Below are 17064 nucleotides of genomic sequence, written 5' to 3'. Positions count from 1 at the left end.
TTCATGGACCGGTGTGAACTGATTTTGCTCATTTTTAATACCAAACAGCTTAGGAAAATAAAGAACATTTTGGGTGAATTTTGGTAAATTCTATTGCTTTGTTTTTTTCGTGAGCGTGTTTTACAGAGACAGACGGACATAGCTAAATCGACTCAGAATTTGATAAGGATTCAGAATATATATGAATATTTCTTGGTGTTACACACGGAATGACAAAGTTATACATACCCTCTATCACCACTTATAGTGGTGGAGGGTATAATAACATTGATCATTCAATTGAATTCATTCCTATAAAGAATGAATTCTCTTAGGAATTAATTCAATGGAATATAAAGCCAAGGAATTCAGCTTAAGAATTTAAATTAAAAGAATGATTTTAAAGAATGGTACATTAAAAAATTTAAAGCTGAATTAAAAATATAAGGGAATTAATTCCAAATAGAATTCATTCTTTCCAAGCTTTGTGCTCATGTATAACAATTTGTAGTCTCGATCGGCAACTCCTATACACCAGCGTTGCCCGTTCATATTTTTCCAATTACGAAGATTTTCGGCAATTCATACGTACATAACCCGATCATAAATAAAACTTATAGCATAGCAACACATACAAAAGTTATCTTTAGTTGCTTGACAGCATTCAACAAAGTATGTTGATGTCTCATTGTTTTAGAAATTGCAAACAAAATTTGTAAAAACAACAACATCATTTGCAAACAAGAGATTGACTTGCAAAAAACTCATACACTTCAAAAACTTTTTAGGAATGCATAATAATAAAAATGCATAAAACGATATTTTTAATACTTTTTTTTAAGCATTTTATATTAAAAAATTTAATTTTTGTGAAGAAATAAACATTTTTATTTTCTTTGGATATGATTTATCGTAAAAAATCACCATTTTACTTCTTATAAAACTTGTTTATAACAAGAGTAATTAGAAAATATTTTTCTTAATTGTGTTTTTTTTTTAGTATTTTCTCACCAAAAAACTTGATTAAATACCTCAATAAAACTATTTTAATTATTTTTCACCAGATTTTTGTACGGGGTTTTAAGCGGTTTCATAACATTATACTTCAGTATTCTCCCTTTAGAGTATACTAAAAAATGTGCTTTATGCCCATAGATCAATTTCTGAAATTTTTCAACATTTAGAAATATAAAAATTTCTTTGATTTAAATAACATAACATACAGCCATAGTCGTATCTATTTACACACACTGAAAATTTAAGTATTCTTCGAAATAACACAACCTTTTGGTACTTTAAAGATACATTTGAAGAAAAAAATGTTCATTACTACAATCCTTAAAGGGTGTAGATCACGTTCGTTAAAAAATATTACGAAGAAAGGTCCTAGTTATTGCTTAAATTCGCAAAAGTAGACCTAACCTTCAGTTTTCAAAAATATTTACACAAATTTATTCTTTTTCAAAAGTATTTACACATTCCTTAAAAGCGACTAAAACCTCTATAGTCTTGGAACGTCATGGTTTTTGCTAGTCAGTTTTTGTTATTAGTTAAATTCAAATGTTCTTAAAAAAAGTCTATAAAAAGCATTCAAAATGGTGAAAATAAGGGAAATTCCCCTCGAGATGCGAACTGAAATTGTAACCAAATTTAGAATGGGTGTATCGACGTTGGAATTAGAAAAAGAGTATGGAATATGTCGGAAAACAGTATATAATTTAGTAAAAAAGAAAAATACATACGGAAGTCTTCAAAATAGAAGTAGAAGTGGTCGAAAATGAGAACAAACAAAGAGGAAGATTGTTCAATTGTGAAATTCGCTGAAAATCCAGATGCAAGTCCAATTAAAGTTGCTGAGGAGTCAGAAAACATTATTGGAAAACATATAAGTGACAGTACAATACGAAGAAGATTAAAGAATTATGATATAAGGACTAATGTTGTCCGAAAAATAATAGATATATCTCCCAAAAACAAAATAAAACCTCTAGAGTTTGCTAAGGAGTATATCCATAAGCCAAAGGAGTTTTGGCAAAATGTATTATGGACAGACGAATCTTCTTTCCAATTTGAAGGTTCATTTGGAAGAACATATATGCATCTTTCAAAGGGATCAAGGCAAAAAGCATTGCAACCTTTTAATAGATTTGGTGATGGCTCGGTAATGTTTTGGGGATGTGTCTCTTATAATGGATATGGGGATCTAATACCAATTGAAAGAGACACTAAACCAATCGGGATACCTGGATATATTAAATGACCATGTGTTTCCATCCGCACGAAGACTGTTTGCTAGTGAAAATTGTATTCTTCAGCATGATAATGCTCCATGCCACAAAGCATGGTTACCAACTACCTTTTTAAATAGGGTTGGACAAGATGTTCTTCCGTGGCCACCACAGAGTCCTGACCTAAATATAATTGAGAATGTCTGGGCAGCCATAAAAAGGAGGAGAACATTGAAAAATGGCCGTAAACGAGAGGAAACGATTGAAGAAGTGAAATGTATATGGAATAGCCTGGAAATTGACTTTGTGCAAAAATTAGTTGATTCAATTCCAGATAGACTACAAGCTGTTATAGACGCGGATGGAAATTTATCTGGTTATTAAAAAAAACGTTACTTTTTTGTTGTTTTATCTTATTTTTAATGATGTGTAAATAATTTTGAAAGGAAATAAATATGAGTAAATAATTTTGAAAACTAATGGTATGAACTTCTTTTTCGATTTGAACCACTAATTGGTAGATTCATTTATAAAATTTCTTAGCTATCATTATCTATTAAGTCTATGGATTGTGATAGAAATCTTTTTTTTTCCAATTTTATTTACAAGGCCGCAAAATTTTGATTTTATCCTAGCTTACTTAATTTTTTTAGTGTGTGTAAATATATACGACTATGGCTGTAGCATTTACGAAATTCAAAAAAAAATTTACTGCTCTTATTCCTCACTAAGAGATTACTTCACAATTTTTTTCCAATTTACAAAGCTAAAAGATTCCAAAATTATAATTCTAATAATATTTAGTTAGGTAAACCTATAATATACATATTTAACTTAGGAGAAAGAATAATTTTTGACTTAAAGCATAAAGTACTAATTTTACCTAATTTTTTTTAATATATTTTGTATCATTTCAGAAATCGACGTTGTAGAACATTCATTAAGAAAATCACGTCAGAGAGGTACCTTTCCCTCTTTAATGATGTTTTGCAAAAACATTTTTCAAAAACAAATATTTTTACCAATTACATATTTTTACCATTTAGTTTGAATTTCTTTTTTATGTTTTTCCCTCTAGGGGTGGACTTTCGAATACACATATCTCTGAAACTAAAAACTCATCGTCTAAAATATTTTTACTTAAAAAAGAAAAAAATCAGTCTAAATTATTGAAGTACAATTTTTTCCTGTTTTTTTTTCGCCATTTCTCCTATTTCGAACTTTGCTGCATAATACATATTTCAAACACTTTAAAAGCTTAATCAGAAATGGTTTTGCTTGAGTACACTGAAAATAATCCATGCTCAACTTTACGAAAAAATTAATATAATAAAAAATATAATATTTACAAAAAATTTGGGGAAAATACGAAATATTACTTAATAAAACCCTTTTCTATTTTGACGAAAGTTCGAAAATCTTTCGTACTATTTTTTATAAATTTTAGCGAAATTAAATATAATGATATTATCCCCCTTATTCACAAACAACATTTTTATTTAATAAACGGTTTATAAAATAGATTTTGTATGGAAATTTTGTTTTATAAACCTTTTATAAAATAAAAATTTTGTTTGTGAATAATGGGGTAGGTATATTATCATTCGATAAAACTACAACACTTTTATAATATAATTGACGCACTATTTTCAAAATACCTCTTCTTGTCCCTTCTTATCCAAGTTTTCGAAAAGAATATAGTATATCACACCATACACCTATATACATAACTATGTTTCAAATTTAGTGTAATTAAAAACATTATGCGCACGCTACAGGTCGCAATTTGCGAGATAATTTGATAAATTTGGCACATACTCTTCCAAGAACGAATCCTATTGAAAATGGTTACAATCGGACAATTATTTCGCATAGCCCCCATACAATCGCACCCCCGAATATGGCTTTTGAGCTCATAAATATGTTAAATGTTCTTGTATCACACCAAAAATCTGCAAAACTGAGCAAAACTCATTTGATCTCATTCACCACGTTAATCAATTTACAAAAATTTATATGGATAGGCCCATATTAACCTACCTTCCCCCATATAACCTTCTTTCAGAAAATCCTTTTTTGTCAATAAATTCAGAAAATATTTCTGAAATAAAGTAAAAATGAATTTAAATGTTATATTATTAAAACGTAATTAAAGTTTATATTTATATTTGTGCTGAATTTCATCGTGATATTAATATAATAATTAGAATTGCGCAATTAAAGTCATTATCTGAAGGAGGGTTTGTAAGAGGGTCCGCATTACTTATGAATACATATATAGGATTTTCTAATCAATTATAAATAGTACGGTTTCTATATAAAATACTTTGAAAAACATGTTGAAACATGAAAACGGTTCAAAACTAAAATCAATACAGTAGTTTTCCGATTTAACGAACCCATATGTTGTCAGGCCTGTTCGTAAAATTGAAAAGTTCGTTATATGCAGTACTAAGTAAAATGTGGGTTTTTGGTAGGAAAATAATTAAAAATAGGTACATAAAATATTTTTTAAATGTATTTTATAAAAATTAATTCTTTTTTTATAAAAGTAGCACAAAACACAGAATTCCGAATCTTATATACCCACCTTCAAACCATATTTGTGTCGAATTTTATCGCTGTATTTTTAATTCTGTCATGAGCTTTAAAGTTATTTCTCGAAGTTCATCGCTATACTCGTATTTTTAAGCAAGTAATGAGCGTTGAAGTAATTTTCTTAAGGTTGCCTGATATGGAGGGTAAGGTCAATTATGGACCGATTCCCATAAAATTTGTTATAGATATCGGTTAGTACTCGGCGTACTCGTATTGTTTAGCGAGTATTAAGCGTTAAAGTGATTATCTGAAGGACGGACGGACATAGCTACATCGAACTAAAATTTAATAAGAACCCAGAATGTGTTACAGTTTTGGGTAAAAAACACCGCTTGCTACAACCTAGGTTATTTGTTATTTTTGATAAATGCAATTTTATCTTCATTTAAATAATAATATTTTTATTAGTTCGTTAAACAGAGTACAAAAACAAGTTTAGTTCGTTATTTAAGGTAGTCAATAGGAAAAATTAGCTTGTTCGTTAAATGCGATGTTCGTAGAATTGAATGGTCGTTAAATCGGAAAACTACTGTATTATGTTTGCCAATGTAATTTAAATATATTTCTTCATGTTGCTTTAACAAATATATGTCATTTTAAAGACCTCAGCGTCTTCTACTGACTTATAAGTGAATAAGGTTTTACCCGTATCTCAAAGTTTTGGAGGTGCTTTGCAAATTTTAAAAACAGATTCTTGTTTCACTTGGATCCATCTTTCAGAAAAATAGTTTCAATCTTACCTGTAAGTTTTTTATATTCAAATAAAATCGTGTTAAAAATGATTTATCCTCATAAGTCATATATGCCGGCCCATAACGTTGTATACCAGCAACATTGTATACGATCCCATTTGTAAGATAAAGTCCAGCTTCGTATGTTAAAAAGAGAGGCTTCTGAAACAAATAGTTTGAAATATGTTGTTCTTGGCTTGGTTGACGAAGAACGTCATTTTATAATACGTTACGTACCACAGATAGATTCTCTTTAATGTCGGGTAGTTGTAAGTGCTCTATTTGAAGTTTTTGCAAATGTTCTAATAGTAAAGGAATAACTGTGTCAACTTCTTCATTTATTATTGACCAACCGACATCAGACTCATCTTCATTGTCTCTTCGATGCCTAGATTTTATTTCACGTTTAACGGGTTGATTAAAATTTGCATTTGAATGTCGTAAAATATCCAGCTGTCTATCGATATAAGAAAAGAATATAAGTATAGTTTTTTGAAATTTGGGGTCAAAGAATAAATAAGAAATGAAACGCTGTCAAAAAGTACCTAAGTCTACTGTCAGTCGGTACCTAACTCTAAGAATGTATTAGTAGAATTATCAAGCCAACATAGTTGCAAAAAATCGGATTTAAAAATTAAAAAAAAAAAATATTTCATTTGAATTTATATTTTAGAAGATTTCTTTAAATATTTTGCAACATAATTTATCAATAAACACTATATGAACGTATCTTTGCATTTTAATCTGCAATATTGAAATAATAATAAAGTTAGTTGAAATATTATTTTCTTGTACCATACGAAAATTTACAACATTGTTCTTTTTTCGTTTTAATTTCAACAACAAAAATTAAATGTCAAACAAATAAAAAATATTTTTTTTCGTTTGTAAAAAATTAAATCTTTTCGGGCTATTAAATATATTTAAAGTGTGCAAAAAAATAATAAAATATAACGTTAAGTGATAAAAAATATTTTCAAGTTCTATAAGCCACGAATTTTCGCGACAAAGTTTTGAAGTTTGGAGAGAGAGTAAGTTTCTTACATATGTGTTGGAGTTACACAGAACTCGTCTGTGAAAAGAGCGAAACGTTGTTGTTGTAAATAAATGACAGCGTTTCACTTCTTAGTGTTCAGTGTTTGGGGTGTTATTTTGACAATGTGTGGAGATACATACATACGTACATACATGCATACATACATACATACATACATACATACATACATACATACATACATACGTACATACATACATACAAACATTTAAGATTTTAGGAGGTCTTGAATCTGGAGGGAAATTTTTACACGAAAACAATATTGTAATAGAAGTAACATTTTGGTAAATTATTTGCAGTTTTATTGTACTTACCCAAATTTATCATCCGACTTAACCGTATTTAAAAGTGTTAAAACCGCCAAACCAATTAACAAATTGTTTACAAACATTTCCACTTTTAGTTGTTTTTATTGACAGAAATAAAAATGATAAATGTCAATTTACAAATAAATGAAATAATTAAAACAATCACAACGTAGTCCGCTTTAAATAAATTCTAATGTCAGCCGGGATCACTTTAGAACATTTGAAGCTTTTAATAACTTGATGATTTCACAGCGAAGAAAACACGTACACACGGACTTATTTATTCGCATGTATCATGTATACATATTACGTTCTCAATGATCTGAGATTATAATTTCCACTGAAATATTATAAAAAAACAAACATTAAATGAATAAATAATAAATGCTTACAGAAAATACAAACAATTTAATATTCTACTTGCAACTTAATATTAATCTTGATATTTATAAGTGCAAGGTAATTATTAAATAAATCGTTTTTGTAAATTTTCTACAGTCAAGGGCGACTAAAAATTAAATTAAATTTATTGAAACAAATAAATTACTTTTTCTAAATCTAAAGTATCATTTTAGTTCCCCAATTACTCTTAATAATTAATATAAACATATGTACACATTCATACATATGTATATTCGTCAATATTATGTAAGATAAGTAATTCAATTTATTCGATTTTTCTACGACTTTCACTAATGAAACGTTTACACCTTTCAAATATTTGACTAAAGCTAAGTTCAGACCTGTAAAATATTTGGTCCAAATATTTGTTATAAAATATTTATAAAGTTGCGTCAAACAAATGCAATATTTATTTCATGTTCAGACTTGAATAAATATTTGATGGTATTGTTTTATCAAACAGTGCAAAAATAATTTGGTTCAAACACACACATGTTTTGCAGCCACAGTATATCGTATATTTTCATGCAAGAAAAAAACAATTTGGAAATTTGTTTTAATTTTAACTAATTTTATTAGGTTTAAAATTAAATTTTTATAATAAAAGTGTATAATATTAATATATAACACGATTGAAAAAACTTTGTTTGTCGCATCTGAACATAAAATATTTTTTGTTAACAAACAGCAATGCGGATGATTTTCGTAAAAATTGATTTGCTGGCAAATAAATATTTTCTCATTGTTTCATCAATGTGAACACCAAAAGTCAAATAATTAACGTCATTTTGGTAAAATAATTATTTGATCTTGCAAACCAAATGTAAGATCAAACAGCGTCAATGACAGCTGTTCTTTGTTTATTTTCTGAAAAATAAACAAAGAATAGTCGCTTATATGACTGGTTTTCTTTTATTTTTTATAAAATATAAATCTGAGACAAAGTTGTGACATTGAATTGAAATTCAAGCAATTGCGTAAATTAATGATAATTATTATTTTTGTTATTTGTTTTGTTATGTAACAACATACTATTTATAGTTATACTACATAATATATGCATCTATAGTCTAGTTTGCAGTCTAGTCCAACGGTTCCCAAATTACAATTAAATAAGAGATACTGTTATCTCGGAGTATGAAGTTAGGCCACATTTCATAATTCAAGGACAAGCTAATCGCAGATTTAAGTTTGTCAAATTGTAAACAAAAGTGTTCTTGTTTGGAAGGACTAAAATAATATATTTCCGAAACAGAGGTGACTCTTTATTCGTCTTCAATACGTTAATCCAGGTAATTATTAAATTAACATCAGAAAATCCATAAATAGTCAAAACCATGCAGTAAAATTCACAGTACTTTCGCAAAGAGTTCAAGTCATATATTATGCGGATAAACGCATTCCGCAGCAATATCGAAGAAGTTCAACTTTCTTATATTATTTTCCCGAAAAATTAGCTAACATACTCAGATTACCCGTCTGCAATCGCAAAAAAAATTTGCAACATGACTCTTTAATCACATGTCGACGATATTTAATGAAGAAACCTTTTCGTTACCTTAAAGAAAAGTGAACGTGAAAGATCTCACGATCATAAAATTAAACATCATGTTAACAATGAAGTCATTCTATCTTCAAAAACAGGCAATTGAAACTTCTTTGAAATATTAATTATTCTCAATGTACGGGAATATTTTATAGAAATGACATATCTACTGTTTGACCTTGGAATTTATGGACTATGACAATTTTCGGATGAACAATTACATATTTAGAACAATAAGATATCAAAATATGTATGGTGGTCCGCGAATTTAAATAAATTCCTCAAGGGGTCCGCGAAGTAAAAACCGGGGGAACCGCTAGTCTAGTCTATAGTCAAGCTATAGTTTAGTCTATAGTCTTGTCTATACTCTAGTTTATAGTATTGTTTATAGTCTAGTCTATAGGTTATAATCTAGACTATAGTTTAGTAATTAATTGAGAAATTATTTAATTAATTTATAACTCAATTTATTTAAACAATTATTTATTATATTAATGGATATAAAAATATATTAATAATAAACAATTTTCTATAATTTTCAATTTATAGATATGTAATTTAATGAAAATTATTTATAATTTGGTTATTTCCGGGCTTATAGCGATTTTTTTGAAATTGCAATAAACCGTTCCAAACAACCAAGGTTTTTCGCTACATTGACTATACTAAATAGCAACAACATGACAGTAAAGATCCACCATCTATCTCTTTTCCACTTGCACAAGGTATTGAAATGTAATTTCAAGTATAGCAAAAAATAATAAACATTAAGTTAAGTGATAAGAAAAACTAATAAGTGGTAATAACCTCGCAATTTTGCGAAGATAATTTGAAGTTTAGTAAGTGCGTTTAGTTCTCACATGTTTGTTTTATTATCTCAGAGCTCTTATGTGTGAAAAGAAAAAAAATTTTCTTTGAAAACCCCTTCAGTTTCGCCTATATGTACTACTATCTGGAACAACCATGGTATAATTAAAACAAGGTAACTCCGTTCTCTCTCAATGAAAAATTTTTTGACGTAAATAAGAATTATTGAAATGTATTTTTTGTAAACAATTAAAGAAAAACGTTGCCACACATGTAGTAGGGGAAATCATATTTAGGAAATTAGAAATAAAAAATGTGTATAACTTTTAAATTAATCATTTAAAATTGTGTGCACTAACGATATTTTTATAAAAATGCTCAGCCGTGATTTATTGGCATTAAACCCCAATATAACACCTCTTGCAGTTATTTACGTTGAATTTTTGCAAACAAATGACAATGGAAGACATCTTCTTTAGAACGTTACTGCCGTTCGAAGATTCATATAATTTTTTTACTTGGACATGTTTGACAGTGTGCATCCGAGAAGAAGTAATGAAATAATGTTTTCAGGGAGAATCTCCAGCACTACTTACAAGCAAATTTGAAACCAGCGAGGTCCGTCCGCAAGAACTTGTTGGGATTAGTGTGGTCGTTTATGAGCTGAACTCTTTTTATAAAAATATCCTTAGTGCACACAACTTTAAATGATTAATTTAAAGGTTATACGCAATTTTTTATTTTCAATTTCCTAAAAATGATTTTCCCTACTACTAAAAATAAATTTCAATAATTCCTATTTAAGAAACTTTTATTAATTGAGGGAGAACGGATTTACCTTGTTTTCTTTATACCATGGTTTTGGTATGTATTTAATTCGCTAAATTTGAATTATTTTTACAATTATGTGCAATTTTGTTTAAATATGACATATACTTATAAATACTATTTTTAATATTTTTCTAAATATTTAGGTGAGAACCACAATAACTGAATGTGCCATCAAAAATTTTTTTTGATTTTTTTTAACTAACTCATACTTACATATATATCTAGACATGGACAAAACAACACGTATCTTTGTTATACGAATTGTACAATTTTATTTAGCTGAATAAATAAAATTACCGTTAAATACGAACAATGAGTTCGTTCAGTTCCCAAAAAATATTTTTAACTTAATGTCTCTAATTAACAAATTTTTATCACAATTTATTGTTTATATTAAAGCATAGAGAAATCAAAATGCTATTTTTAAATAAAAAAATATTTTTAGAAATAGATATTCCACTCGCCACTTTAGTGCCAATACGATTATTTAGGACAAAAAGTCCGGACCAGCAACAGGAGTCGTGGCATCTCCCATTTGAATTAAATACAAAATTTTGTTTAATCAGAATATTAAATATCATTTTGGGTATTGAATCCCATCTGAAATAAATACAAAATTTCATATATCTGCGAAACTATTAGATTATTTACATTTACATATTATAAGTTACCACAGATGTGAAAAATTATTATTTGAAAATAAAAATACAAAGTACATAAATGTTTTTATTTTAATGTTTTCAAATAAAACAAGTATGAATGTATAGTCGGGCGTAGCCGACCATATTATACCCTACACCAGTCAGTATGTATGTTAAAAATGGGGATTATTTAAAAAATAAAGCAAAAAAGAGATTTTTTAAGGGGGCTTAAGGGGAGCAGGGCAAAATATGGCCCTATCCTTAAAAATGTTGGTAGGGAGAGTTAAGTCTTCTTCAATATTATTTATGTACAATTTAAAAGTGTTATTAGTGTTTGTAAGTGAATTTTGACCTTTAAGTCATTTTCTGAAGGGGAGTTTGTATGGGGGATAGGGTCAAATGAAGCCCGATCATTGCAAAAATCGGTAGTGTCATTTAAAGTTCTATAAAACTAAGTTTTGTCGACTTTTGTAAACATAATAGTTCATTTAAATTAATTATAAGCCAAAAGGCCCTATTTGGGGGGTACGGTTGTATGGGGGCTAGTCGAAATAATGGACCGATTTTAATCATTTTCAATAGGCTTCGTCCTTGGGGCAAAAGAAGCGTGTGTGCCAAATTTCATCCTGTACCTTGCGCACAAGGTTTACATGGACAGCCAGCCAGACGGACGGACATAGCTTAATCGACTCAGAAAATGATTCTAAGCCGATTGGTATACTTTAAGGTGGGTATAGGACGAATATTTTGTATGTTACAAACATCAGCACAAACCCAATATACCCTCCCCACTAAAGTGGTGTAGGGTATAAAAACAGACACAGTAAAACGTTAAAAAACCTGAACTTCATTTTCGGTCGTAGAATCTAATGACATACTCCGTTTAGAAAAGTTGAGTCAAAAACTACATATATTGCATTTGAAAGTTTAAGCCGTTTCTGATTATTTAAATAAAAAAACTTTCACGAACTTTTATGAACTTCTTATGAAAAACAAATTATATACATGATTAATTACAATAGAATTTAGTTTCTTTTATATATGTACATTTCTATGCGTGAAAGCTTTTTTAAAAATTCAAAAAATAAAAAATCACCTCATAAACAGTCGATACATTAAAACGCAATATCTCCCGATTTTGATCCAAGTTTTTAAAATGGAGTATGCCACTAGATTCTTTTTGACATACTTATAATAAGTGGCGGTTCACAGGGAAATTTGCATTTTGTATGTCGATAAAGAGTAGGTTGATATATTTTCTCTTTCCCTCATACACAAAAATCCCTGTGTGAACCAGCACTAAGTAGTCCGACGACAGCAGTACCTAACTCTAAGCATGTGTTAGTGAAAAAGTACCTACCCAGCAGTTCGATAATGAATCAATGCATACGAAAAAGACAGTAATTTCCACTACTAGTTAACCACCTGGATGATCGTAATTCGTATGTTTTGGCTCATTCGTCACGAATGCATCTTTTGTAAACGAGAATGAAGACAGTCGTAACTTTAGTGTCCTCTTTGTAAGACAGTCGTCTTTTTACTGTCCTCAAGTATAGTATATGCCTAGTCAATTTCCATTGACTTATAAATTCTATTAAAATATTATTCACATGTTCTAATAATACAAAATTGTTTCTAACTACTCTGGAATATAAATAAAATTTAAAATTCTTAAACTGGCCTCTAGACGAATTCCCGCTATACAAATTGATTAAAATTTTACACCATTTAGTTTTATTTAATTACATATTTATTTACATACCGTAATATTTTTATTTTTATATAAACTTTGATCTTGCTAACATAAAAATATACGCATAACATACTTAAAACAAATGCTGAATAAAGTCATATGTATTAGGGAATTCAAACGATTAATCGTCGGTCGACGATTAATCGCTCGAATAAATGAAAGTTGCCAAATTTCAAATAACGAATAAACCTAATAATTTGTGTCAATTAAACGATTAAGAAAAACATATTATTAAACAATAAAATTATACAAATTCAATATTTATACCCTACAACACTATAGTGTGGGGGGGTGTTATGCGTTTGTGCTGATGTTTGTAACACCCAAAAATATTGTTTCCAGACTCACCTTAAAGTATACCAATCGGAACCACTTTCTGAGTTGATTTAGCTATGTCCGTCTGTCCGTCCGTATCGAATATAGAATATCTCTTTTTTTTTGTCAATAATACGTAAAAATATCCCACAATAGGTTAAAGAACAAATTAAATGCTTTATTTTTTTAAATTATCTACTTTTTTAACATAATGACTAGTGTAGGGTATCATATAGTCGACAATGTACAACTATACATACATATTTGATTTACAATAAATTTACTTTCTGTATTAATTTCTTAATTACTTTTTTATAATAAAATATATTTATTGGTTGATTTTTATAACAATACATCAGAAACATTGCAATAAGTTGTTCTGACTTATCTACTTCTCAAAATGGGTTCATGCAAAATCATTTCAGATTTCTGAAAAGAAATCTTAAAAATAATGATATCGCCTTTACTTCTACATCCAGTTTTGAGGAACAGTTTCTATAGTATTTCTAATAAGTTCTTCAGCAATACTTAGTTATACACTAGTTCATTGGAACGTATGAATTCTGGAACTCGTTGATAAATCTCAAAAACATAAAAATAAATAATTTCTAATATTTGAGAAAAAAAAATTAATAGAATTTAAAGTAGTGGAAAATTTTAATTTTGTTTGTTATTGGAAGAAAAATATTGTAGAAATGAATTAACTATTAAAACATCATACACTTTCCTCTTATTCGATTAACCGAATAATTTTGAATTATCCGATTATTAACCGGCCAACTTAAAACCCCAAATAATTATTTGTCGAATAAGACTAAACCCCGAATAATTGAATACTCTAATATGTATAAATATATGTATAACATACTGTGAAGTTGTGCCTAAAAAAATAGAAATGTAATAAAATTGTATGCGTGCACAAATGTCAAACTCGTGCAAAGCAAAGACAGCAATTTTGTTGTGTTTATTAATAGTTAATATTTTTTATGTATTTTGAAAAATGAAAAAGTTAGCTTTGCCGAATATTAAATACTATCCAGCAGTAAGCTACTTATTATAAAAGCTCTTCTAAATATTTTTAGATACGTATTCAATTAATTTTGCTTGCTTAATGAGGGTGCCATCATTTAACAAAAATTTAATAGGAGATATGATCCAAAAAAATTTTTGCTGAATGATTTATCGATACACAAAATATATTATGTCGGATTTTATCCTTATATGCTTATTAATGAAATATGTAAATGGGATAATGCTACATAAGAAAGTGGACCTAGAACTATTACCAATTTTAAATGATTTGTATTCTCATGTAAGTTTTTGTAGCCAACTTAAGTGGACCTTAATGAGATGCATTTCCACTCGGAGACCTTAAAGTCAATTGCGATTCCCTCCAAAAGAGTGAAGATTCGAAAAAAAAGAAAATCAAAAACACTACACGAAAAACTAGAAAGAAGGCTAAAAGGATAAAAAATAAATTCAGAAAACGTTGCCTTCCTAATATCCCTATCAGAATCCTTAGACTTCGTCTATCCAGTCCTACAAATGGCTGATTTTATCATCTATATCAACCCCATTACCATGAACATCACAGTTCCTTGGCACACAATACAGTATAATGGCAAACAATCAATGTCCCTCAGGCAGTTCTACAATCTACAGAAAAAATTATCGGTAGTTTATTTTCAATTAACATGTTTTTCTCTTTCTTTAATTTTTATTTGTCTTAAGACCTACGTGTGTAATAATTCTATTAATTTTTTTATTGGTTGAAAAAATTTTTCTGCCCTACTTTTCTATTTTAGTTATTTTTAATATTTTATTTTGAATTTTTTTCCAGAAATATTTATAATTCTTAAATAGTTTTTAAATTTTAGGCATGTTTAATAATCATGTTTAATAATCATGTGTTTTGAATTCATATAAAAGAACATACATAGAGTATCATTTGAAGAAAGGAAAAGTACCAAAAGTGGAAAAAAATTTACCTAAGTGGAAAGTACTAATAAAAAGAGCTTAGAAATATACTTTTTCGTAAATTAAGTTTACAAAATGTTCCGTATTAAAAAACTCAAACGATTCAAATCTTCATTCATTTGTTCCAGAAAAATTGTGCTTTCAAAAAGGTACCAACCAATATACTCGAATTTGATCCTATATAGGACTTAGTACTTAAATTCCAAAATACTATACCAATAGATTATTTTGTGTGAGTAAATAAACTACTTTTTTATATTTTATAAAATTTGGCCCAATGAGTTTGAATAAAATTTAATTTCCCGTTTTTTTCTTTTTGGTACTTTTTTCCTTAGTGAAATAGCGAATATTTTATTACAATAAATATTACAGAGTTAGTCCGTAAATTAATAGGAATAATTCAAAAGTTTTCTTAATGTGCTAAAAAAGTACCATAAATATAGTTTTCTCCCTTTTACACCCTAAAAGGACTGAATTTTAAAAAAGTACGAAACAGGTATCTCATAATTTTGAGAGATGTATCCAAAATGTTTAGAAAAATTTTATTATGTTAATTAGTTCAAAAGTTATAAAGTTCCTAAATCACCTTTGTTACACATTTTTACCCCTTAAAAGTACGAATTTCAAAAAAGTTCAGACACCCATCTGCTCATTTTAAGAGTAGATGCGATGCATTTAAAATTTTTCTTGTATCACTAATATTGTGTAAGATAGTTAAAAAAAACTGTTTTACCCGTTTTTTCCCTTTTTACACGTAAATGTACAAATTTCCAAAAATCCCTCCTTAGTGGATCTACATAACCAAAAACACATCTACAGTCAAAATTTCATGATTCTAGGTTCAGCCGTTTGGTCTGTGCGATGATGAATCAGTCAGTCAGTAACGCTACTCTTTTATATATTTAGAGAAGATTATGGCAAATGCCTTTTATCACTGCATGTGATATCACTGTTGCACAACTCTAATAAATGTTTATCTTTATATAACAAATATTAAAAAAATACATATGAAAATTGTGTCAAAAATGTATATAATTAAAACAAAATTGTTTTTGAAGTAAATTCAATAAATGAACATTTTGTAGCTCTTTTAAAACCCATGTTTTGTAAACTGTAAATTTTGGCTCTTTCGATTCAAAGGTTTTGCCTGGTCTAGTCTAAAGTATTGGTATGTGTAAATGTATGTGTGTATGTCTTTTTAAATGTCCGAAATGTATGTACGTTGAGTCTAATGTCCGAAGAATTTTGCAGAATTAGTTATGAATTTCACTTATCATGATCCGAAAATATCAGAGAATTCATTTATGTGGAAAACTAATAGAGCTAGCTTCTTCAAATTTTGCACGAAGAACTTTAATATCCATGTGAACACTTTGGAGCTATCGACAGTTTTTACACATTCCTGTCAGTGCTTTTATCTAAACATATGGAATAGAATTTACAGCTCAGAATTCTATTCCTTAAGTTTAAGTAGATAAAAGTCAAGAAGATAAGAGAATAACACTAGTAATAGCCCAAACCTCTTCCTTCTTTTCTCCAAGGCTCCCTAGTTCAATGTTGCTCAATTCCTTGAAAAATGCGCCATCCTCGATAGGACGACAACGCTTAGCTAAGAAACAAGCAGCACTGTAAGATACATTTTTCATAAAACCACTATGACTTGTGTCATCAGTTATAGAATCTTGAAGATATAAAATATTTTTCTCATAAAAGGGGTTTTTAATTTAAAACAAACATTTCCGCTTATCCCCGTTACATATTCACAGCGGAATGTTTGGAAATGTCGTTTTAAATTTGCAGCTTTGTGCTCCAAAGTACGCTGGTATACAAAGTATTCAGGTTTGCTGAAATAAAATTCGGCAAACAAGAATTTCTCTTCATATTTCTGGTCGAA

The 17064-nt window shown here is 28.6% G+C and overlaps 1 protein-coding gene across 3 annotated transcripts in view; it reads right to left on the bottom strand.

Moving 5' to 3' along the window:
- The window catches only part of LOC111690951, a 40677-nt gene that overhangs the window by 6083 nt on the left and 17530 nt on the right, over window positions 1-17064 (bottom strand). For 2 of the 3 annotated variants that reach the window (XM_046950056.1, XM_023453562.2), the window contains exons 2-4: window positions 6905-7238; window positions 5774-5993; window positions 5546-5698 (exon numbers count right to left, since the gene is read on the bottom strand). In XM_046950056.1, coding sequence (XP_046806012.1) covers window positions 5546-5698; window positions 5774-5993; window positions 6905-6981 — 450 coding nt within the window. In that variant the 5' untranslated portion in view covers window positions 6982-7238. The remainder of the gene's footprint in view (window positions 1-5545; window positions 5699-5773; window positions 5994-6904; window positions 7239-17064) is intronic. The other variant, XM_023453563.2, reaches the window with a different exon arrangement.

This window comes from Lucilia cuprina, chromosome 4 (assembly GCF_022045245.1).
Source record: "Lucilia cuprina isolate Lc7/37 chromosome 4, ASM2204524v1, whole genome shotgun sequence".
NCBI lineage: Eukaryota > Metazoa > Arthropoda > Insecta > Diptera > Calliphoridae > Lucilia > Lucilia cuprina.
The sequence above is the reverse complement of the archived record's forward strand: the minus strand, read 5'-3'. Positions and strand labels throughout refer to the sequence as shown.